At 47.4% G+C, this 25,087-nt stretch overlaps 1 protein-coding gene and 2 pseudogenes across 1 annotated transcript in view; 1 reads left to right on the top strand and 2 right to left on the bottom strand.

The window, feature by feature from the left end:
* Positions 1-642: 642 nt before the first annotated feature.
* Positions 643-25,087, top strand: part of LOC147884559 (vesicle transport protein GOT1-like) — a 36,644-nt gene continuing 12,199 nt past the window's right edge. The window contains exons 1-4 of the mRNA XM_087397454.1: positions 643-886; positions 1,187-1,278; positions 1,419-1,499; positions 1,654-1,751. Of these exons, the coding sequence (XP_087253580.1) occupies positions 856-886; positions 1,187-1,278; positions 1,419-1,499; positions 1,654-1,751 (302 nt within the window). The 5' untranslated portion in view covers positions 643-855. The remainder of the gene's footprint in view (positions 887-1,186; positions 1,279-1,418; positions 1,500-1,653; positions 1,752-25,087) is intronic.
* On the bottom strand, positions 13,469-15,069 carry LOC147884561 (uncharacterized; annotated as a pseudogene).
* On the bottom strand, positions 18,154-20,382 carry LOC147884560 (uncharacterized; annotated as a pseudogene).

Here is a 25,087-nt window from a genome sequence, read left to right as displayed (position 1 = left end):
GTCACAATATCTTAAAACAAATGCACGTGCACACAACACATCAACTCATAGCAAGCAGTACATGCAAGACAAACTCGAAATGCATGGGAGCACGGATAGAAATGAAGAAAGAGAGCACAACCATAAGAGGCCGACACATGAATTGGTAGCTTTGATTTCCTTTCAAACATGACATCATTACCAAGATTGTCAACAATAGGGGTCGACAGAATTGTACTCTTGATCGTCGATCTGGGGGACCTTTAATCATGAGAAAACATGCGTCATACTTTCACCACCTAAATTACCTGCACTGGATAATATTGACCGACAAAACATTAAATGACAGCTGCCATGCCTACCACGCCTAATTAAGCTGTTAGATCCAAGAAAGATCTAATAGCGCACATACAATGTTTTTTTTAACGGCTCACATGATTCTCGGGGTGATAGTCGGTAATCGCCTCTGGTCGGTGATTAACGCTCTGAACCGGCTGACAACATACCGGCCGGTCATAAGTCCAGCCACACTAGTTTCCTCATGGGAATCGCCTCTCCTTCCGAAAGGTGGGCAGGCCAAAAAATTCCACGTGAAGAAGAAGTCCAATACTTAGTCCTCAAGGCAGGCTTAATGATCTTTAGTATAAAAGTATATTAGGTGGCATATTAGAGCCACAAAGGATGCTGATGTGGACATGTAACGGAGAGATTATAATTGGTGTTCGTGAAAACCCATTCATACATGTAGATCGCCTGAACTTCTGATGTGCTTTGCTGAATTGTGGAGGAAATTCTCAAGCGATCTGCTCTTCTTTCTTCCATCACGACACCCCGCTTTCTCCTTTGCCTGCTCATCTTGTTCCGCATTTGTTCGTCATGGTTTCCTTCGATATGAACGATCGTAAAAGTAAGTCGGACGCCCGGTTTCAAATTACACAGTAGATAGTCTTCAAACTAGGATGGATTGCGGATTCTTTCTTTTGGGAGCTTTCGTACTGCATCTTACGGTTTCAAACTCATGTACGAACATTCACTGCAGGACTACATGTCACATTCCACAAGTAGCTTTAATGCCCGTATAGATCTGTGCGCATGATCTGACCCGATGAACTTGTCGAGTGTCCGTCCAGTACTTAATGAATTGGGGCATGATCCATTCTGTAGAGAGAGGACGGCTGACATGTTGGCTTCAATGCTTTGCTTACAGAAATTGGGATTGGTTTGACTGGTTTCGGCATACTATTCACGGTTCTTGGAGTAATATTTTTGTTTGACAAAGGCCTTCTAGCTATGGGAAATGTGAGTAAGTGAGAATTGTTTCAGCTAAATGGTTTTAGGCAATTGAATATTCTCGATCATGACTGAGAATGGAATTTGTCGAGTCTGACAGCTGCGAGATGACTTCTACTGATATTGGAATGCTAAAAATGAAACATCAGATTCTTTTCCTATCAGGGCTGGCGCTTACCATTGGGCCCAAATCTACAGCTTCTTTCTTTATGAAGCGCAGTAACTATAAGGTACTGTTGATTTTATTCTCAATTCTCACAGATTGACTCCATATGTTGTTCTTATGTTGGCAGCTTTGAACGTTGCTTTTGATCGCTTGCAGCGTTTTCTGTATCAAATTCTAACGAAAGAAGAATCATTTAACAAAAGGATTTGTATTTGCAGGGTTCTATTTCGTTTCTGGTAGGATTTTTACTGGTTATTGTTGGATGGGCTTTTCTTGGCATGATCATTGAAGCTTACGGCTTTGTCGTCTTGTTCAGGTAGGCTGCGTTGTATTTAAAGCTTCCTTCATTGTCATGAAATCTAAGATCATTATGATTTTGTGGATTATTCTGATGCTTAATCTGGACGATGCTTGTGTGTGTTCATGTGCATGTGCACATGTGTGGGTGTGCATGACCGTGTGTGCACGTGTGTGCATGTATACCTTTGAGTGTAAAAATAGCTCCAAAGGCTGAATTCAAGAAATCTTTCTACATCTAACCTATATACCGGGCCTGAATATTTAAATAAAGCTCCAACAATTCCGAGGTTCTCTATTGTTAAGTCTAATGCTTCCGGAGGAAGTTGAGAAAGACAGCTTAAAGAAACAGTTGACTTGCAATGTAGCGGTCAAAACTGACCATCACACTCTTAAATACTTCTATCGCAGTAGTTCAGACAAAAAGTTGGCCATGACACCCAAAAGCCTTGGGATATATGGTTATGCTTGGCAAAGTATTGTTGTAACAGTACCAATCATACGTTGATCGGTTATGAGCGCTTGTATGGCTGCAAACCTGTATTCCCTTTCAGCGTTGGGAATCGGGCCATTAGGATTCCCTTTGTGCAGGAAATATTGATTGAAGGAAAGCATTGCTTCAACATGCAAAGCAAAATATGGCCAGGTCACAAGAGAGGATGAAGAAAAATGCCAATTTGACGAGGAGGATGTGAAGTTTGAAGAACAAGATATGATAAATCTTGGACTGCACAAGCATAGATGTACATCCTTGAAGGGCAGCAGTAATCTCATGCTAGCTCACAGGTTTTACGGACCCTATTTGGTGATTAGAAGGCAGGTTTAGTAGCTTATGAGATCACCACCAACATAGAATATTCATGATGTGTTTCATATCTCTCTCCTCAAGAAACATATTGGGCCTGATTTGCCAATTTTAGAGGAGCTGCCATCTATGGATAATGATGGAAACATTCAATTCATACTGAGAAGATCTTGGGGTTCAGAGATCATATCTTATGGAGCAAAACTGTTACTTTAAACTACTGGGTTTAAAGTTAAGTGGCAGGGCTTACCAAGGACAAGGCTATGTGGGAACCCTCTTCTATTGAAAATCAAGACCCTGCTCTACTGCTGTCACATGCACCCCTGCACTTGGGTGCAAGGTGACACACTGGCTACATCGACAAGTGTATTATAATTCCCAGATAGGAGATTTTGTTGTATGCTGTGACCCTTTGTGAGCCCTTGTCCAGGGACAGTCAGGCACAAGCTACGTAGGTCAGTCTCTCAGCCTTAGGTCAAGTGAGTAGTCAGTTCTTGTTCACTAGTACCCACTGTAGAACAGTAGGTTAAGTGTTTCCATCTTATAGTTTAGGTCTTAGCCTAGGTTAGGAGTCCCTTTAGGGTCCCCAAAGGCTGGACAGGTAAGCAGGGAAAGCAGCCTGCAAAGGCTGTCCAAAAACTCCCCTGGCAAATGAGCTAGGGAGGGCTTTTTATAGGCTGGTTGTAGGCCAGCCAGTCTGTAAAACAGACTGAGTGTGTAATACAGACTGAGTCAGTCTGTTTACAGACTGGGTTGGCTCAGTCCAGCGCTATAAAAGCGCCCCTTGGCTGCCCTGTTTTCTTATTCAGTTTGCGCCTGCCTTCAGTCCTCCTACAGCTCCACTTCAGCCTCCTGTGCAGCCCCTGAGATCCTCAGATCTGGCCCTGCTCTAGCCTCAGTCCCTTGGCCATCAGTTCAGCCTGATCTGAAGGTGACCACGCAGCACAACAGTCAGAGGTTTGGACCAGCAAACGGAAAGAGGTTTGGACACTGTTTCCTCAGCTTTCTCAGCTCTCTTTTACAGTTTACACAGCTCACTCTCAGCTCTATATTTCCGTCATCTCTTAGTTCTCTCATAGGATCTATCACTTCTAGCTTTTCACTCTCTCACTCACGTAGTAACCCTGCATTCTGCTAGACAGCACAAGCCTCTTCCTTGCCTTGCAGAAGCATCCTACATCATCAGTGTGGACAGCATCAAGGTCTCGGTATTGGTGGGCGTTGCCTCTCAGGTCTTTGGGTCTGCTATACGTGTGCATAGTGAGCTCTTCAGAAGCGTGTTCCGTGCTCTCTTGAAGAGTGTTCTTTGTATTTCTCAGTTCTCCGAGTATAAAGCAAATTCTCCCCTGATTGGGGGAGGGGGCCCTCAGTGGGTACAAGGACCCAATCGGTTGTCGACTCTACTCTCTCTCTACCCTCATCTCCTTCCTCTCTCTATGGTAAACAACGCTTATTCCTCGCTAAAGTTTAAAGAAGGTCTTGCTATGAATTACACGATCAGATAACCGTTGCATGTTACAACTGCCTTTAGGAGGGTGACAATTTGTGTTTTCCAGCTCATATATGATCACATTCTAGCTATGTGGCTGCAGGGCTTACTTGAGGATGAGCTATGTGGGAATCCTCCTCTATTGAAAATCAAGACCCTGCTCTACTGCCTTCGTGAGGGTGACAATTTGTGTCATATATGTTCACATTCTAGCAATGTGGCTGCTGATTTTTGTACTGCAGTTACACTTTTTGTTGTATACCTTGTTGCCACGTCACGTGGCACTTATGCAATAATCCCATAGACATGTTGGCGGGCTGGGCTCCTTTTACGCTTGCATCACAACACATGGAGTTAGGCATATGTTTGTCTGGCATGGACTAAACTCATCAAAAAACAAAAACGCCAGTCCTCATAGTAGAGGAGAAAACATCGTGTGCAACACTAAGTGCCTTTGCAGCATTCAAACCATACAGCCCATTGTGCTCAGTGCCTATGGCGAGTATTTGGTTACCACTATCTAGCAAGCCTCACAACAAATGGAATTAGGCACATGTATGTCTGGCATGGACTAAGACTAAGCAAAAAACAAAAACGCCAGTCTTCGTAGTATAGAGAGAAAACATCATGTGCAACACTAAGTGCCTTTGTTATTGTTGCAGTATTCAAACCATACAGCCCATTGTGCTCAGTGCCTGATTTGGTTACCACTATCTGGCCACTATCTTGGTACCAATAGATACATTACTAATGACGGATGTGTGCCATAAGAACCATCCATAAAAGGGCACAGGACAGGACAAAGAAATGGAGGCATAGGAGGGTGTGCTTGGTCTGCCTTTAGGATAAGCCTGAGAATGGTTGAAGGACATGGTAACATGATGTGATATAGTTTGCATTTGGAAAAGACGGACAAAGGTGGAGAGAGAATGCTTCAAGCTTCTGTCCAGCAAGGATCATTGCATTATATCCTTTGTGTAGCATAAAATCTTTCAAATGTTCCTTGCGTTGGCTACGACCATATGCACTGCTTGGTGATTTTTTTGGATCACCAATCGACGCTCAGCGCCAGGCTTTGGAGGTGCCTGTGCTTCATTGGTGTCTTGTCATTGCTTGTTCGATTGCATCAGAGATGCTGGCATAAGCGATGGAACCTGAACGCAATAAGACCTGAGCTCCGGGACACCGTGAAACGTGAACACAGGGCACGTGCAGCACAGAGAGTCGCACATTTTTTCTGTGAAAGCATAGTAAATCTCTGGTGCAGAAAGTGTGGCACCGAGAGTTGGAATCCATTGTTCGTTGAATTGGAAAACTAGATCCATAAACCCCGTAGATCCTTGAAATCCAAGTTGATGCTTTGCACTCGTTGTGCTCGGAGTAATGCGATCTAGCGTGTGACCTGAAGTGGGGGAGCGGGACATGACAGCCTCGCGTATATGCTTGTTCTAATGTGTGCTGGTTCAAAAGCAAACTTTTGGCAGTATTCATAGCAGCTCTCATGCTTATAGAGAAGGCCCAATTCGGGAATGCAGATGGTTCTCGTGTAAATTGCATACAACATGCAGCCCATGATGAGCAACTTTGTGTTCACGATTTAGCAGGTTATCTGCTAGTTCCGGCACCGTACTCCAAGTTGGAGATGGGATCGCCATCCTTGGTCTGCAGCTGTTGAACAGTGTGTGACTTGACGATGAATTGCTGTTTCAACGATCGACGTTAAGGGCAGAGGGGTCTAACCAGACAGCTGATCTAACTAGACTGTACACAGTTAACTGGTCTGGTCAGCTTCACCAGACCATAGCTAATTAGTCTAGTCAGCCTAACCAGACTGTAGTTAGTTAACCAGCCCACCCAAAAAAAAAGGGACAGCAGATCAGAGTGACTGACTGACAGACAGACAGCAGATTAGACTGACAGGCAGCCAGTTAGCAGACTAGAGTTATTTAATGCCTAAGAAAAAGTAAGGGATATGCCTTGAGCAAACAAGAAAATATTGGCACAAGGCTGGGTTAAGTTGTGGTTGCAATAAACGTCTTGTTGAGGGATTTTCACTGTGAACAGAAAGACTGTGAGCATTCACATCACTTCAAGCTCATCTTTAACATGAATTTGTGATAGCTTCTTTAGAACATGCCATGCCATCTCGTGGAGACACTGAAAGAGTTGCAGAGACTGGTTGGGTTAGACCAGGAATTCCCGAGAGGAAAACTTATACAAAGAGCTGCTTGAACAGCTTGCCCAAGCAAGAAGGGATCCTTTGTTTCGCAAATTGGAAAATCCTCATGTAGAGGAAAAGCCAGAGAGTTTCTTCTGGAGCAACCCAGAAGCAGAATGGCAGGAAAAGGTCCCGCAGTTCAACCCATTCTCTTTCCTCAGATGATACATCCAGGAAGAGTAAGAAGTCTCGCCATGCGATTCAGAAAAAGAGAAGAAGGGAGACCCTAAAGAGAGGTCACATAAGAAGAAGGTCAAACATCATCACAGATCTCCAAGCTCTTTGTCCTCTTCTTCCAGTTCCACCTCTTCATCTTCATCTTCTTCTAGGTCATCGAAACCCAGGTCTGAGAAGAAGAGGTCATCGAACGGAAATCATGCAGCTACGACAACAAAGACTGAAGGTGGGAAGTCTGTCAGATTTATTACTTTTAATGGCCAATATGGTCATACAGAGAAAGCCATGTAGTTTATAAGGTAGTTTGATGCAGCATTTGGTACAAAAAAAAATTCTGAGTCCTCCAAACTGCGCATAGTCAGCTTACATTTGACGGGGACAGCCAGTGCATGGTGGAGTGCACAGACCACAGATAAGAGGGTTGACTTCAGGCCCTATAAGGCTTGTACTTCACTTCTCTCATTTAGTGATATCAATGAATGAAAGTCTTATGGATTCTACGTTTGTCTATCATCTCTTCACTCCCTAGCCTTTCTCTCTCTCACCCTCACACCATGTTTCTAACATGGTATAAGAGCAAGTTAACCTTGCCAACCAAGACAGTCTAACCTCGGTTGGAGAGACTTGGCCATAATTAAGGTGCCTTGACTGTTGGTTAGAGCCCCTTAATTATGATCAAGAGGGTTGACTTGAGCGGAGGGTGAACAAGAAAGAGCTGTAGAGGAAAGATGGTCCATAGATTTGCCCCGAAATGATTGCCTCGGGATCTGTGCCTGAGTCCTCCTAAGAGGACATGCCAAAAGCAGCAGGGAAAGTTCCTCTTGCAGCCTGCACTGGTCTAGAACAGCTCTAGAAGCCACCACGCAGCCAGAAACACATGCAAAAAGGTCCAGCACAACAAAAGACAACCCTGGGCACCTGCTGGAGGCAGCTATACATGTTCGCACAGATTCCGTACAGCCGTATGGCGTTCGCATGAAAATTTTTAGAAAGTTTCAAAATGACTTAAAACGGCTGAAAACAGGCTTGAAACAGCTCGAACAGCTCAAAAACTGCACAAGAACAACTGAAAACATCCAGCACCTCAGGGAGAGTGAGGGAAGAGAGATGGAAGGTGGGGGAAGGGCATGCATACACATGCATGACAAATGGCACCACCTCCTTGCCATTTGCCCCTTCATTAAAGTCCTAACCCCCATACCAAGGGCAACGTTGGTTGTCCTTGGGCCCAACTCTTAGACCCCTGTTTTAAAGCCTTTGCCTTGCCCCTAGGACCTAGTGGTGCACCTAGACTTTGCCCCTAGGAACTTCTAGGAAGTGTGCACTTCCTCTAGCTAGTCCCTCACGCCCAAACCATTACAACACTTAACCATGGTTAACCTTGAGTTAAGCGTAGGTTGAGTTACGAAGATACTTTACATCACTTTTCACATCCTCGTGACATACCCTCCTCTTAAAACAACGAACTACCTACGTTGCTGCTAAAAAAGTACAAATAGGCAGAAATAGCCCATACAGAATATACATCATCTGTAAGATACAACCTGCAATGATAATATTGTCAAGAGTGGCAGCGGAAGATGTAAGCAAACTGAAGCTCCAGAATCACACAGAGAATACTAGAGACAACAAGATGTGCCACAAACAGATCTGCTGTAACTTAGCCCATAAACCAGGGCAGCAACTGTAATACAAGGAGTCCTGAACAGGATGAGAAACATGAGCTGCAGAAGGGGCTGAACTGGAGCAGAGGATCTGGGCACAAGGAGGCTGGAGCCTGAGAGCACGGAGGCTGGAGGAGCCTGGAACGAGGAGGCTGAAGGAGCGTGGAGCACGGAGGCTGGATGAGCCTGCAGCGAGGAGGCAGGAGGAGCCTGGAGCGAGAAGGCTGGAGGGGCCTGCAACGAGGAGGCAGGAGGAGCCTGGAGCAAGAAGGCTAGAGGGGCTTGCAACGAGGAGGCAGGAAGAGCCTGGAGCAAGAAGGCTGGAGGGGCCTGCAACGAGGAGGCAGGAGGAGCCTGGAGCAAGAAGGCTGGAGGGGCCTGCAACGAGAAGATCTGCAGAGGGAGCGTGGGCAGTAATACAGAACAGCTGAAGGGAGGCTCCGGTGAAGATGGCCAGGAGCAGGCTGAGACAAGAGCCTTGAGGAGCTGCTGGAAGAAGTGCATAAATGAGGAAAAGGGAAAGACCCTTTTATAGGGAAGGCCAGGAGGGTCGGCCAGATGGCCTAGACCGACCAGCTTGGTCGGTCAGCCAACTGGGCCGACCAGCTGGTCGGCCAGGGGGAGGTCGGCCAGCCTACCCCCTCTGGCCCCCCCTGCTGCGTGGGAGCTGGTCGGCCAGCCTTGGCCCTGTCTCGTGGGTGCCCCCTCTGAGTGTAGGAATAGCCTCCGACCGATGGAAAGTAGTGTCAGATACAAGTGTGGAACCGGGAATGAAAGAAGCTCACGAGGGGCGGGCACACCCACAAAGAAGCCCTCACTCAGAGCAGTGTGCACACAAGTACACTGTAGACAGGAGATGCATATAATGCTAACAAATATGGGCTAGGAGAGCTCGAGAGTCCATCCATACATCAATGCATTCTCTGTGTCGAGTGTCGCGAACACCTATCATGGAGACCTCACAATCGGTGCCACCAAGCGATCTCCAGATACATGAGCAGTCTGAATCAAGGAAGGGGAGGTACTACCCTCCTCTCAAGCACCAGGAAATGCTCTAGATCTCTGCTCTGCTCAACCTGTAGGAGTCTATACCGTAGTGGGCGCAAGTTGAAGCGTGTCAAGGTAGAGCTGCAAAATCTGAGGTGACTCTACTAGGTTGCCCTCCTCCATCTACCTTACATCTAGTGCAAGATAATTCCTGAACTTCACTAGGTAGCGACGGGAAACTCTACCTTTCACTTTTCTTTCCATATATCTGTTCTGGAACCAAGATTTCATCCAACTCTTACCTCGGGCTGCATGAAGTAGGTTAGTAGGCACATCACCCTGGAAAGGCTTCAATAAACTCACATGAAAGGCATTGTGTATGGTCCAAGTGGTAGGTAGCTTCAGCCTGTAAGCTACAACATTAATGCGTTCAGAAACCTGAAAAGGACCATAGTACCGCATCCTCAGCTTTGTGTACACTTTGGTCTTGCCTTTCATCTTCCTGAGTCGTGCTTTCTGATAACGCAGCAGCACCCAATCACCCTCTTTCAAGAGTAACTCGCGGAGATGCTTATCTGTTGCCCGTTTGTGCTTCTCTTAGTGGAATTTGCTTCTTCGGACTGCCCATCTGTAGAGAAGGGGAACGGGGAAGGAGAGGAAGGCCACGGAGGGCAGGGTGAGAATGAGTGGAAAGGGGGGGGAGAGGGTAGAGTGAACTAGGTAGAGGAAGTGCACAGGAGAGGAGGAGCAGAAGTGATGTAGATTAGATGTCAAATCAATACGTACCTTACAAATCTTATGGGGTTGACTTATATAGTCCCCCTCATTCCCCACAATTCCCTTCCTATTTTCCCACCTATTTCCCACATAAAACCCGTCCTTTTCCCACCTTCATTACAGCCATCCCTTCCCAAAGAATTTTGCCCTCAAAATTTCCATGAGGCTGCCTAAAATGGAAAAATATAGCAGAACCCGATCAGCTTTGTAGGAGATAGGGGTAGTCCTGCACAATGCTCTCGGGTTGCCAAGAATTCTCATCTTCAGATAAACCTTTCCATTTGATAAGGTATTCTATGTAAGCCTTGTTCCTGAGCACATGATCTCTGAAGCCTTTGATTTGCTCTGGCACATAAATGATGTGGCCCTCTTCATCCATAGGGGGCAACTGAGGAAGAACCTGGACATGCTGTCCTACATGTGGTTTCAGCAAGGATACATGGAAAACATTATGGATCCTGGAGGTCCTGGGTAGTTCCAACTGATATGCTACCTTCCCAACTTTGCGGATGATTTTGTAGGGACCATAATACCTGTGGGCAAGCTTTGTGTTGGTATTACCTTTCAGCGAGGCATATCGATTCTTATGGAGATGTAAATGCACATAATCCCCTTCTTCAAAAGATAAGTACCTCCTTTGTTCATCCGCATACTTCTTCTGCTTGGCTTGGGCATCCTGCATATTCTTCTTAGCCAACTACAGAAGGGCATCCATACTCTCCAAGTCATTTCTTGCTTGCTGATTTTTCACAGCCAAGTCTGCAACCCTAGAAGGCATTCCCACTTTGCATCCATACGTTGCCTCAAATGGACTCATGCCAATAGAGAGGTGTTTGGTGCTGTTGTAACAAAATTCAGCCAATGCTAACCATTTGTCCCAAGACTTCTGTGTGTCATGACAGTAATGCCTTAAATACTCCTCCAGCCATTTGTTCACCCTCTCTGATTGTCCATCCGTTTGGGGATGATAAGCAGTACTAGGCGCAAGGGAAATACCAACTGCAGTGAATAACTCCTGCCAAAAGTGACCCATAAACTTAGCATCCCTGTCACTGACAATCTCTTGAGGAAAACCATGGTGCTTGAACACATTCTCAATGAATTGCCAGGCAACCTGTGAAGCGGAGTACCGAGTCCTCGTCGGTATGAAATGGGCCTGCTTGGTAATCCTGTCAACCACTACGAATATGCTATCCCAACCCTTATCTGTAGAAGGCAAGCCTGTAATGAAATGCATGGCAATGTGAGTCCATTTACCTTCAGGAATGGGTAGCGGTTGCAGAAGGCCTGCGGGTAACCGGCTGTCCACTTTATTTTGTTGGCAGGGCAAACATTCACTGACATACTTAACCACATCTCGCCACAAGCCATCCCACATAAAGCTTTCTTTGACCTTCTCATATGTTTTGGTGATACCCGTATGCCCTGACATAGGAGATGAGTGCATTTCCTGTAAGACCAACAACCTGTACTTGGAGTCTGGTACAAGATAAATTCTATCCTTGCACCATAACAGTCCGTTGCGGAGCTGAAATCGAACATGTTCTTGGCTGGATGGACTCTGTAACTCCACAAAGATAGGGGCTGCATCAGAATTTTGCATGTATTCCTCCTGAATCCCAAGTATCCACTCCTGATGAAGCGTGGAAATGGCAGACAGTTTGCATGACCACATCCTGGACAAGGCATCAGCAACCACATTCTCTTTCCCTTTTCTATACTCAATGTCAAAGTCATACGACTGAACTGCAGCCAACCATCTCTTCTGCTTCATGGATAAATTAGGCTGCGTTAAAAAGTACTTGAGTGTCCTGTGATCCGTTTTGATCTTAATCTTGCTACCGTACAGGTAGTGGTGCCATTTTGCAAAAGCATGCAAGATTGCCAGCATCTCCTGATCGTAGACATGATAATTCATTTCCTTGGCATTAAACTTCCTGCTCTCAAAAGCAATCACCCCATGCTCCTGTCTTAGGACAGCCCCTAAACCTTTGCCACCGGCATCCGTCTCAACAATGAAAGACCGTGAGAAATCAGGGCACACCAATACAGGTGCATTACTAAGGGCATCCTTGAGATTCTCAAAACTGAGTTGTGCTGCTTCTGACCATTGGAAGGCATCCTTTTTCAGCAAATCAGTGAGAGGGGCAGCCCTTTTGGCAAATTGTCTGATGAACCTCCTGTAAAAAGAAGCAAGACCCAAAAAACCCCTGAGCTGCGTGGTATTATGTGGTTGCGGCCACTCCTTAATGCATTTCACCTTAGTTGGGTCTACCCTGTCATCTGCCATAAATGTGCACTTGCTGGCCTTGGCATAAAGCTGATGCATCCTCAAGATTTCTAGCACTTGTCGGACATGGCCTATGTGTTCCTGTGCATCCTTACTGTAAATGAGAATGTCATCAAAAAATACCAGCACACATTTGAAAAGAAGGGGGTGTAAAATCTTGTTCATGAGTGCCTGGAAGGTGGCTGGTGCATTAGTCAAACCAAAAGGCATCACCTTGAACTCTGAGCATCCTTGAGTTCATCCAGCAGGTCATCAATCCTGGGAATAGGAAACCTGTCCTTAATGGTGGTCTTATTCAAATCCCTGTAATCAATGCACATGCGGAAAGAGCCATCCTTCTTCTTCACCAGGAGTACTGGAGATGCAAATGGCGAGGTGCTATGAGCAATGAAGTTTTTCTCAAGCAAATCTCGCACCTGTGTTGCCACTTCTTCCCGTTCAACCTTAGAGAGTCGGTACGGGGCCTTGTTTATTGGTTTACTACCATGTTCTAGGACTATGGCATGATCAACATCTCTTTTTGGGGGCAACTGAGATGGCATATCAGCAAACACATCCCCAAATTCTAAGAGCAATTTCTGCATTTCACAATTATCCACATGGGGAATGCCACCCTCGTGAGGTACAGAGACATTCAATGCATATATGGCACTTTCTTTCTTGAGCTCCCTAGCTAGCTGCCTTGCTGAAATGACCTGAAATTTCCGAGTTACCACGCCCTGCAATGTAACCGATCTACCCTTGTGGCAAAATTCAAGAGATAAGGCATTCAAATCTATGCTGTTTTTCCCCAATGATTGCAGCCAATCACACCCCAGGACAGCATCTATTGGCCCCATATCCAATGCCAGAAGATCACCTGCAAACTCATAGTCTTCAGAGAACTTGATCCTGGCATCCTGGCAACAATGTCTGCTGATCATATGCTGTCCATTAGCTGTCTCCACTTTCAGGCCATGGTCTATCTTAGTAGCAATCAATCCCACTCTTTGCAATGTCCTGCAATTAATGAAACTGTGAGTGCTACCGCTGTCTACCAATACATGAACAGATCTGCCATTAATCATTCCTTTCAACCTGATTGTCTCAGCACTTTTGGCACCCATCAAGGCATGAAGTGAGATGGTATACAGCGTAGATTGGGCATCCCAATAAATCTGCTCATCATCCACAGGAACATTACCATTAGCATCACCTCTGACATGAAAAGGCATTGTAAGTTGATGCTCCACCCGAGAGAATGTTGGCTTACAGCCTTTCCTGCCACATGTAGGCTGAATATCAATCTCATGCATCACATGAGTGGCTTGCTCAGTAGCCCCACCCGGGTCAAAGGGAAATGCAGTCCCCTTTGTGGCTGCTGTGTCAGGAGCTTCATCTGCATCATGAGCTCCTGTCAATTCCTCATGAGGGACATCATGGGGGTCTGCAACATCAGTGACTTCCTCATCATCTGAGAATTCAATTATCATGCTGAGTTTGGCTGAGCTGACATTCTTCATCTTGCACACATCTCGATGCTCAGGTGTCCATTTCTCTCCACATCTAAAGCATAGATTAGCCTTTTTCCTACTGTCCATTATGGCCCTGGAGTGTTGTTTAACATCTGATTTGTCAGAACTTGCACTGGGTTTGACACTTGGCATTGTGTCCGTGGGCCGGTATGGCTTGGCATATGGCATTTTACTCCCTGTAACCGTTGGATATCGTGGAAAGGGGGCAACTGCTGATTTCCTATCAGCCCAATCAGCAAACTTTGACTTCCTGTCAGCCTCATAAACAGCACCATAAGAGCTACCTGACACAAGCTTGTACTTGCCCGCATATTTTGGCTCAAACACCTCAGCTAGCTGGGCTGCCCGCTCAATGGTTTGGGGATTATGAGCTCTCACATCAGCAGCCAGAGGGGAATTTAAGCCTTGAATAAAACGCAGCAGCTTCCCCTTCTCAGAAATGTCCTGTACAAACAAGGAAAGTCTCCAAAAACGTTGCAAGTACTCCTGGACCGTACCCGTCTGAGATAGTGCATAAAAATCAGCAAGGTACTGCTCGAGGATTAGGGCCGAGACGAAAGTCGTGACCATAAGCTCCTTGAACTGTTTCCATATGGTCGGCTTCTGAGGTGACTCTCTCATGTACCGCCACCATGTATGTGCATAATCCTGTAAATGCATACTAGCAAAAATGATCCTGTCCTCATCGTTCTTAGGGTAGAAGCGGAAATAATCTTCCAGCTTCGTGAGCCACTCCTCCAACTCATTGGGAGTGCGAGTGTCCCCTTTAAACTTGTGCACAGAGAGCTTGTCTTTCACATCTTTGGCTGCATTATTCCTGAAGTGACCACCAGCATATCTAGCATCCTCACGCTTAAAGCTCACATATTGTGAAAAGGGCATTTCATCACGTACATCCTCAGGCAAGGCCCTGTATGAACGTAAGGCATCTGAGAACATATCATCCATGTTTGCATGCTGCCCAATCCCAGCATCCTGCTGGATAGGAGAACCACTCCCCTGATGCACAAAATGCGTCTGGCTGAAAGCATTACCTCTCTGATACACAGGCTGAGTTTGACTGAATGTGTTCACAGGAGGTGTCATCGAAGCATGCAATCCCTGCTGAGTCTGCCTACCAAAAACATCACGGTGAGTGGGTGGCATAGAGAAAGGCTGAGAAGAGGACTGGCCTCTCTCCCAACTGCCTCGAAAACCAACACCCAATCCAGGCATGCTCGCCGTGGGCGGAAATGTGCCAGCAGGCCGGCCCAAAATGGATGGCTCAGCCAATGAAATCTGCGAGCCAAATGGCGGCCTGGCATCAAACAATGAAGTGCTCGGCGGCATGGGCAAGGCATCACCCATATCAACATAATCCCCATGCTGGGGTGCATGCATAGAACTAGAATCATAAGTGCGACGGGCATCAGCCATAAACCCCCTGCGCGGGTCAGAAAAATCACCCTGGCTATCCGACTGATCCCCGTGCTGGGGTGCGGGCTGCTTGCCCTTATCATGCATAGTGATGGCATTAGTGATCTGCTGCCCAATGTGCTGACCCATCTGGGTGATAGCTGTATCGTGCATAGCCATAGCAATGGTGAGCTGCTGCCCCGACTGCTGCCCCGACTGCTGAAGCATCGAGGCCAACGCATCTAGAAACTGTGTCTGTAGGCATAGCAGAAACTGGCTATGAAGGAGATGCACCCTCTGTGACCGGCATCTGCTCCTGCTGAGCAACATCGTCACCGTGCTGAGATGACTCATCCGACCGGGGTGCACGCCTGGGTGCCATGAGTGACACGAGGAAAATGTGCCAAGTGTCGAAGACTCGATGTAGAGGCTCGAGAGGTGTCAGTAAAGAGGCTCAAATGCAGTCGTTGAAGAGGTTCGAAGAAAGCTCGGTGAAGAGGCTGGAAACAGGGCTCAAAATGAGCCACGAAGGTGGCTGAGAAAGGCCCAGAATAGGGCTGTAGGAGTACCCTAAAAGAGGGATTTTATTTATTTATTATTATTATTATTATTTTTTGGGGAGCTTAGGACAGCTAAGACACCTAGGGTAGTCCCAACTAAGGCCAATAGGGCAGCTAGGACAGTTAGGACACTAGGTTAGAGTGACCTAACCTAGGTAGGCTGACCTAACTGTGGTTAGGTGAGAGTCCAACCAACCCAAACCAACCCGGTTGCCTTACCTTCTAGTAACCTTAGGAAAATAAAGATAAAAAAATTAATCTAAGGTGCGATTGAGGAAACGGCGGTGAAGAGAGGCGCGACAGCGGCCAGCGAGGGAGGCGTTGTGGCGGATGGTGGTCGCCCCTTCTTGCTGCGTGGTGGCTTAGCGAACGCAGGGCAGCGAATAGAGATTCGATGCCCACAAATCTGTTTGTCGTCGATGCCCCTTTTTACAGGTCAATCGTTTCGCTGAGAAGACCCTTGTGTGGAGACCACCAGGCAGGCTCGCGGTGTTGACGTGTAGCGGTTACGAGACCACAGCTGCATTGCAGAAGGATTCGGCAGAGAAAAGATGACGGGGAGGAGTCGAGTGGTGGGCGTGGGCAGTAGAATCTCAAGGGATGGAGGAGGGAGAAGATGGCGCAGGTGACAGAAACGTGAGGGGGGTAGTAGCAGGCTGAACTGATAATGCTTCGTTTTCTTCAATATGTGGCTTGCTTGAGAGGTGCCAGGGGCTTGGGCTCTGATACCAATGTAGAGAAGGGGGAAAGGGGAAGGAGAGGAAGGCCACGGAGGGCAGGGTGAGAATGAGTGGAAAGGGGGGGGAGAGGGTAGAGTGAACTAGGTAGAGGAAGTGCACAGGAGAGGAGGAGCAGAAGTGATGTAGATTAGATGTCAAATCAATACGTACCTTACAAATCTTATGGGGTTGACATATATAGTCCCCCTCATTCCCCACAATTCCCTTCCTATTTTCCCACCTATTTCCCACATAAAACCCGTCCTTTTCCCACCTTCATTACACCATCAGATTCAGGATGGAAAGACGACGATAAATTAAGCGTGGTACCCATATTCTCAAAGATACCTCTCTAGAAAAGACTTGTCATCCGCGGGTCTCTATCACTGACAATTGATTGAGGCATCCCGTGATGTTTAAACACATGAGACATAAAGCGTCTCGCCATCTGGTCTTTTGTAATTTTCTTCCTTATGGGAATTAAGTTGGCCTGCTTGCTGAATTTGCAAATAATGGTCCATATCCCATCTTGTCCAGATGGTGTACGACGAAGATCAAAGATAAAATCCATGGCAATGCTTTGCCAGGGTCGATAAAGAATAGGTAGAGGCTGCAGCGGTCCAGCCGGCTTCTGCCCGTCATATTTCACCTTTTGGCAGGTGATGCATGTCCTGACATATGCCTCGACATCTTTCCTCAATGATGGCCATGCTCCATAGCTTTGATGGTGGCATCAATGCCTTTGTGTCTTGCATAGGGTGGAGCATGACTCTCTGTCAACACTTTGGGCCTCAACTGTTTCGTGACACACAATCTGCCATGGATCATCAGAAATCCCTCGTTGAGAGTATAGTGCTCATGCCTCTGTCCATCAACCAACTAGTCATAAACCCGTGAAAAATCAGCATCATTGGCATATTGATCCTTCATGGCATCAAGCTCATCATGATATGCAATGGTCATTGCTGAAACTTGTGGCTTAACAGGCGCTACATCTGGAGTGGGCTGGCGTGAGAGTGCATCTGCAACAACATTCTTCTTCCCAGGCACATGCACAATCTGAAAATGAAACATAGAAAGAAAATTTGCGCACCTCATATGCTTCTCATACAACTTTCTTTGAGTGAGAAAGTACCGCAATGATTGATGATCGGTCTGAACATGAAAATCAGCACCCAAAAGATAATGCTTCCATGTCGAAAAAGCATGTATGATAGCCAACATCTCTTTCTCATAGATGCCAAAATTCATTTCAGCATCCTGGAGCACTCTACTCTTGTATCCCACGACTCTTCCATCGTGCATAAGTACCCCTCCTACGCTGTTCCCACATGCATCTGCTTGGACAGCGAAGGGTTTGCAAAGATCTGGCAAAATAATTACAGGATCTGAGTAGAGTCTCTCCTTTAGTAGGTCAAAAGCTGCAATTTCCTTGGGACCCCATTTGAAAGTGACCCCTTTCTTTTGTAAGGCATGTAAAGGAGATGCAATCTTTGCAAAATACCGAATGAACCTCCTGTAGTACGAGCACAAGCCTAGAAAGCTGCGTACTTCATGGATGTTCTTCAGGTGTGGCCAATTCGTGATGGCCTCTACCTTGGCAGGGTCCATCCTAACTCCATCCTTGGACACAATGTGCCTGAGAAAATGGATCTCATGCATGAAGAATTCACTTTTCTTGGCATTGACAAGCAGCTCATGCTTCCGTCACTCCTCGAGAACAATTGCCAGGTGCTTCCTACGTTCAGCCTCATCTTGAGAGAACACGATGATGTCATCGAAGAAAGTGCCAACAAAGGCTCGGTGTTCTCTAAAAATCCTGTCCATCATGCATTGGCTAACCCAAACGGCATGACAAGAAACTCGTACAGACCAAATGTGGTACGGAATGTTTTTTTGTGAACATCCTCTGGCTGAATTCTGATCTGGTGATAACCACTCTTCAGATCAATGCAGCTGAACATTCCACACCCCTGTAACCTTACCCAAAATATCATCTATCCGAGGTATAGGGAATTTGTTCTCAATGGTAATCTTATTGAGGGCTTTGTAGTCAATGAACATCCGCCAGGATCCATCCTTCTTCTAGACCAAGAGCACGGGTGAGCAGTAAGGTGAAGAGCTGGGCTGAATCAGCCCCTTCTCCAGCAGGTCCTTGACCTGGTTTATAATTTCCTCTTGCAGGGCTGCAATGACCCTGTAAGGAGGTCGGTTAGGAGGACTGCTACCAGGGATTATATCTATTGTGTGGTCTTCTGGCCTTTCAGGGGGCAACTCCTGTGGAAGTGAGTCAGAAAAACAGTCCCTAAACTGAAAAAGAAAATCTGTCCGCTGTTTTTCCAGCTTAGAAAAATGAGACTCTTCTTCTACTGACTTCCACACCAAGTATGCTGAAAGATGCTTTTTCATTACGTTGCCGATGGCAGAAGTAGATACAACAGGGATGGATTCTCCCTTCAATTTAGCATCCAAAACGTGGGTCTTGCCACGGTGAGTGATTGTGATTGTTTTATTCTTTGTATCCAAAACAGCTCCAACACGAAAGTGCCAAGGTATCCCTAGTAACACATCACAACCATTCAATGGCATAATATAGAACTCTTCTGTGTCCACGTAGCTCTGAATATGCATCCGCAGCTTGCCTATCACAGGAGTAATTGACTGGCTAAGTCCCGGACAAGCCATATCTACATCACACAAAGGACCCATCTCTTCTGCCCTTATTCCTAACTTTCTAGCCAGCTCTGGAGAGATGAAATTGGCCTTGGCTCCCGGATTGAAAAACATCAGAGTTGTCTAGTCTCTTATCTTGCCCCATGCCCGGCATAACTCTGTAGCATCTATATTCTGAACAGCCCCAATCAAGTCTGGCAAAAGACCAACAATGGGCTTGGGCTTTTTATTCTTCTGATCAGTCCTGTTTTCCTCCTTGTGCTCACCCTGCTCAGTAGGAGGGAACTTCCGCTTCTTATGTGGGCATTCAAAAGCCCTGTGGCCTTCCTCCTTGCAAATATAACACTTGTTGGCATCATAAAGAATTTGCTTTTCCTCATCAGACATGCAGGTCGGTACTCGCCTCTGTCCTCCAACAAACTTTGCCTTCATGGGCTGCGAAAACTTTTTGAACTTCTTAGGGGATTCCGTCTTGCTTCCCTTTGACCTTGATGTCTCATGTGAGCTTCCTTTGAACCCATAAACTTTCCCTTGCATTAGTGCATAAGCTGTAGTGGCATTCTCAACCAACTGAGACATATTGGAAACCCTTGTCTTCGTGCAGTTGTCCCGAATCTCCTTTGGCAACCCGCAGCAATATCTTTCAATTTGCTCGGACAGCAGCACATGTCTGCAAGAATTCATTGGTAGTAGGGCTTCCCAAAACTTCTTATTGTAGTCCTCCAAATTTCTGCAATTTGCAGCATCCAACTTGTACCAGGTGGTCATGATATCCACCTCAAAAGTGGTAGTGAGACATGCTGCTGAGAAGACCTGCTTGAATTCGACCCAAGTGGTAGGTGCTCTGCCTTGCAAGAGGGGGTTGGTCCACCATTGGTTGCCCTTCAAAAAGGTGGCTGCCTTTCGGACTTTGGAGGATTTGTGAAGTGTCCACCTGAGTACGAAGCATCAAATTGTTGCACGAATGTCAAAGCCTTCAATCTGTCCTGCATCCCATTGAAAGTCTCAAACTTGACAGTTGCCCCTCCCTCCTTGTAATCTGTCAATTTGCTTTTAGGGGTGAGATTGCCATAAACGGGGGGCTGTACAAATGGTGGGGGCATCACTGCTCCCGCATTCTGAGCCATTCCAACCGTACCCATGGTGGGGTTTGGCATTCCAAGTCCCAGTGGCTACATCTGTGGCATATTCCAAGTATTGCCCATTGTCCTAGGCATTCCTGTCTGCATTCCAAGCTGCATCCCAATGTTCTAGTACATCATATTGGCATTAGTAGGGGGCATTCCACCCATCAGAGGTTGCTGGAAATTCTGCATTCTGGGCTGCGTGCTACCCATAAAGCTACCTGGCATTCCGGGTGCCTCTGCGGATGGTGCCACCATTGCCTGAAAAACTGATCCCCCTCCGAAATATCCTGGATGCATCATGGGCTGAGGAAGGGCTTGCTGTCCCTAATTGACCGAATGAAAGTTATTGGCATTACCCGCTATAGGGGTGATTGAGGGCATCTCTGTTAGCTGTCCACTGAAAGAAACATGCCTAGGAGTCTTCTTATGCTTCTTATGTTTCTTTTGAGCTGACTTTTTGCTTCCAGGGGAAGCAACCATAGGGGAAGGAGCTTGCATAATCTCCGTGATAGCATGTTGCAACTGCGACAGGGCTCCCGCTACACTTTGCATTCGTAGCTGAAAAAGTGCATTGGGATCAAGCTCCTCTGCCTCATCTACCTCATCCTGTGAGTCCTCCGTGGCATGCTCAGGAGAAATTGGATGTGCCCCACTGTCCTGCTGGTCATCACCCCCGCCGATATTGTGCTCCTCTTCAAAGCTCTCTGATGCTCTGTCTTCGTCCTGCCCCTCCTGCTCTGAGATGGTCAATGACCTCACGGTGTGACATGCTTGCTAAGATTGATGGCTATATCAACAATTGCACTGAAGGTGTCCTTCACCCAACACTACCAGGGCTCACCTCTGTAGGAAGATGGTGACGATCTTGGCAATGGAACCACTGAAACCGGCCTTCGATAAACAAAAGGGCAGTGATCTTCTTCTACTTCGTCATAAACTTCATAAATGGCCACAATACAAGCTTCAATCACTTCAATCACTCAGCACACTTAGAAACAAACTTCAACAACAACAAAGGTGAGGCTAGAATGCCCCTGCTCAATGAAAATAGTACACAGTGCACCCACTGAGACCCCAAATGCCTTGGTGCCCCTTAACGGTATTTGTTTAATGCTTCTGAATGGAAATGCTTTACAACAGGGGTTCAACCCTGCACCGTTCCTCTCTGCAAATCCTCTACTTGTCTTCAAGGCATCTAATCCAAGTGCACGACTAGGATTCCCACTGGTAAGGCATACTTAGGCATCCATACCTCTGACAAACTGAGCCCAAGGCAGCCTCAAGGCTATCACATGCATCCACATTGTCCTTCAGCCTTCCACAGGATTACCCTTGCCTTTGGGTTCTTGCTAGAACCTGTAGGAGTCTTGAAAGGACTGCAAACAACACGCATGCACTGCAAAAAGTTGCAAAGCAAGAAAGAACAAGGAAAAATAGAACCTGGAACCAACTTGTGCTGTCTGTGGTAGAGGGGCGAGCTCCTTCCTCGCACCTATCCTCTGTCCAGGCTCCCTGCAGGGTGCAGGTGTCTTCCAGCAATCGAGAGAAGAGAGAAATGAAGGTAGAGAGTGGAGGGTGAACAAGAAAGAGCTATAGAGGAAAGGTGGTCCCCGAAATGACTACCTTCGGATCTATGCCTGAGTCCTCCTAAGAGGACATGCCAGAAGCAGCAGGGAAAGTTCCTCTTGCAGCCTGCACTGGTGCAGAACACCTCCAGAAGCCACCACGTAGCCAGAAACACGTGCAGAAAGGTCCAGCACAACAAAAGACAACCTTGCGCACTTATTGGAGGCAGCTGTACACATCCGCACGGACTTCGTACAACCGTACGGACGTATAGTCCGTACGAAAATTTTCAGAAAGTTTTAAAATGACTTAAAACGGCTGAAAACAGGCTTGAAATAGCTCAAACAGCTCAAAAACTGCGCAAGAACAACTGAAAACGTCTAGCACCTCAGGGAGAGTGAGGGGAGAGAGATGGAAGGTGGGGGAATGGCATGCATACACATGCATGACAAATGGCACCTCCTTGCCATTTGCCCCTTCATTAAAGTCCTAACCCCCATACCAAGGACAACGTTGGTTGTCCTTGGGCCCAACTCTTAGACCCCTGTTTTAAAGCCTTTGCCTTGCCCCTAGGACCTAGTGGTGCACCTAGACTTTGCCCTTAGGAACTTCTAGGAAGTGTGCACTTCCTCTAGCGAGTCCCTCACGGCCAAACCATTACAACACTTAACCATGGTTAACCTCGGGTTAAGCGTAGGTTGAGTTACGAGATACTTTACATCACTTTTTATGTCCTCGTGACACCAGTGCCTTCCCGGGCAGGAGCAACAGGAGTCTCAAACCCCCTAGATGATCTCTTCAGAAGTGGACTGGACCCAAGTTAAAAAGAAAAAGAAACCAAGCAAACAGGCCTGCAAGCGTCGTAGGCAGAGGGCTAGAGAGAGAGAGAGAGAGAGAGAGAGAGGGATTTTTGAGAGGCACCTGTGGAGGAGCAGCAGGAGGAGCCCTACGTGGAGATCCACCTCCCCCAGCGGAAGGGGCCATTGCTACCCAGCCATAGGATCCTCATGTGATGAGTGAGCCCCAGGAGCTTTCGACGCTGCAATGGTGGAGGCGGCTGATGCTAGTATGGGAGATCAGATTTCACACATGATGGACGAGTGGATGGCTAGGGACTGGACCTTTAGCACGCCCGCCCATGGTGCGGAGGTGAATTTTCACCTGGGCTTAACGCGAGAGAAGTTGATGTGTGGTTTGGCGGTAGGAGTTATAAGATTGCCGCTTGAGGCAAAGGTTGTTAGGCATACTATTGGCCACTCCAGAAGTGTACGGAGTTGTTCGGGGTGGAAGTCTCCTTCATGATGAAGTGGGCATGAAAAATTGGCACTCAGCTGGTGTCCACCTTAGTACATCGACGTACAGACATGGACTACTCGCCCTCCAAACCCCCGGCAAAGTCACATAAGGCAGTCTTTTTGGAACAGGCACCCACTCACAAGAGAGCCTTGTTTTCTGCATCCCCGTCCTCATGAGCTGGACCATAGTGAGTTGGAACGTGCATAGGCTCCACGACCATGTTCGTAGTCAACCGCAGTACCTGATCCTTCGACAGGAGTTGCAGAGGGCAGTGGTAGGGCGGACAGTGGACATCCTTTTGATTCAGGAGCATATGTTTTCAGCATCAGACATCAGGCAGCAACACCATCTTCCCCAGGGAGAGGTCCGGAGGAGTGGTCCCCTGCAGTAGGCCGGAGCGGAGGGGTCTGCATCTCGGTCTCACAGACAGTGGCTCCAGAGGTCTATGATCAGGGCGAGCTTATTCCAGGATGGGCAGTTTGGATGGGAGTTAGGATGGGAGAGTCCAAGATTGGGATCCTGAACGTGTATGCCCCAGCGTGTAGACAGCACCGTCCAGCCTTTTGGAGGAGGCTATCAGAGTATCTTTTGGATGTAGACTCCTGGATTGTTGGAGGGGACTTCAACAACCTAGAGTTTGGGGAGGACACACAGGGCGGCGCCTCCTTCTTTGAGATGCCAGCAGCAGAGCGGAGCACTTTGGGAGCAGTTCATTTTCATGATCAGTGGCAAAGACCGGTGGCGAGAGCCAGATTTCAGCAGGATACCTGGCAGCCTCCTCTTCTCTTTCGGATAGAGGAGACATGATGGATTGCTTGAGAGGCTAGACCGCTTCTACGTTGGGGACTAGGCACTGCACAGAGGCGGTTCTACTGGGATTCTAGCAGGTACCATGATGTCAGACCACTCTCCAGTAGTACTTCACTTAGAGCAGCCCCGCCGAGGTCATACCAAAAGGGGGTCCGCATTCCAGAGGACCTCCCGCAGGACGAGGAGATTGAGCAGGTCATGGCAAGGATTTGGTAGCAGTTAGAGATGACACCGTGTGAGGGTTGGGCTTCGTGGGTGGCCGATGCGATCCAAAGGAGCAGTGAGGAGTTGCACGCTCATGCCCTTAGGCGGAGGACTCTTCAGGAGCACGAGCGGGCATTGAGGAGAGACCTCGCCTCCATAGAGCAGCTCAGGGAGCAGGACCCAAGATCTCAGTGGCTTAGTGGCAGGTTCGAGAGCACTCGCCTTGAGCTTCAAGACACATAGATTTGGCGGGCTGAGTTCTCCTATCACTCTTCTCGAGCCCGGTGGGTACAGCAAGGGGACAGGATGGCGAAGCAATTTTTTCACACCACTGGGCTTCGATCGGTAGGCACGCAGCTATAGCGTCTCCGAGATCCACAGGGTATCATGCACACTGATCCGCATGAGATTTTAGACCTGACCACAGGTTTTTACAGCCAGCTCACTCCAGCTAGTCTTGTGGCCCGGGAGGTAGTTTGGGATCACGTTCCGACAGTAGTCTTGCAAAATTTGTGCAACAGTCTGGAGGAGCCTTTCACAGATGAGGAGCTTTGGGAAGCCCTCAAGGCTCTCTTGACCCAGAAGTGTCCTGGTGAGGATGGCTTGACTTCGGCCTTCTTCCGAACTTCTGGGAAGTCATCTCCACCCCTTTTCGACTAGCATGCCAGGATATTTTTGACACGGGCTCCCTCCCTCAATCCTTGAGCAGGGGGTCGATTTGTTTGATCCCGAAAGGGGGAGATAGGTCAGAGATCTGGTAGTGGAGACCGATCACTTTGCTTGATACTGCACACAAGATCCTCGCCAAGGTCTTGAGTTTGCGGTTACGGCGACACACAGACAGGGTTTGTCCAGGAGCGCAGCATCCTAGACAACATCGTCACGTTCTGGGAGGCAGTGGATTGGTCTAGAGAGGAGTCACAGCCGCTGGCTGTCCTCTTGTATTTTGAGAAGGCCTACGACAGGGTGGAGTGGTCCTTCTTGGAGGATACTATGTGGAGATTGGGTTTCTCAGACAGATGGATCAGAGGATTTTATGCAGGGAGCTTTATGCAGGGAGCTCTAGCCAGATGCTTGTATGTGC

The sequence above is a fragment of the Dipteris shenzhenensis genome, chromosome 26 (assembly GCF_047967505.1).
Source record: "Dipteris shenzhenensis isolate YYH24624 ecotype China chromosome 26, Dip_SZ_1.0, whole genome shotgun sequence".
NCBI classification, from domain to species: domain Eukaryota; kingdom Viridiplantae; phylum Streptophyta; class Polypodiopsida; order Gleicheniales; family Dipteridaceae; genus Dipteris; species Dipteris shenzhenensis.
Note: the sequence above shows the minus strand (reverse complement) of the source record. Positions and strands in the feature narration are given on the sequence as shown.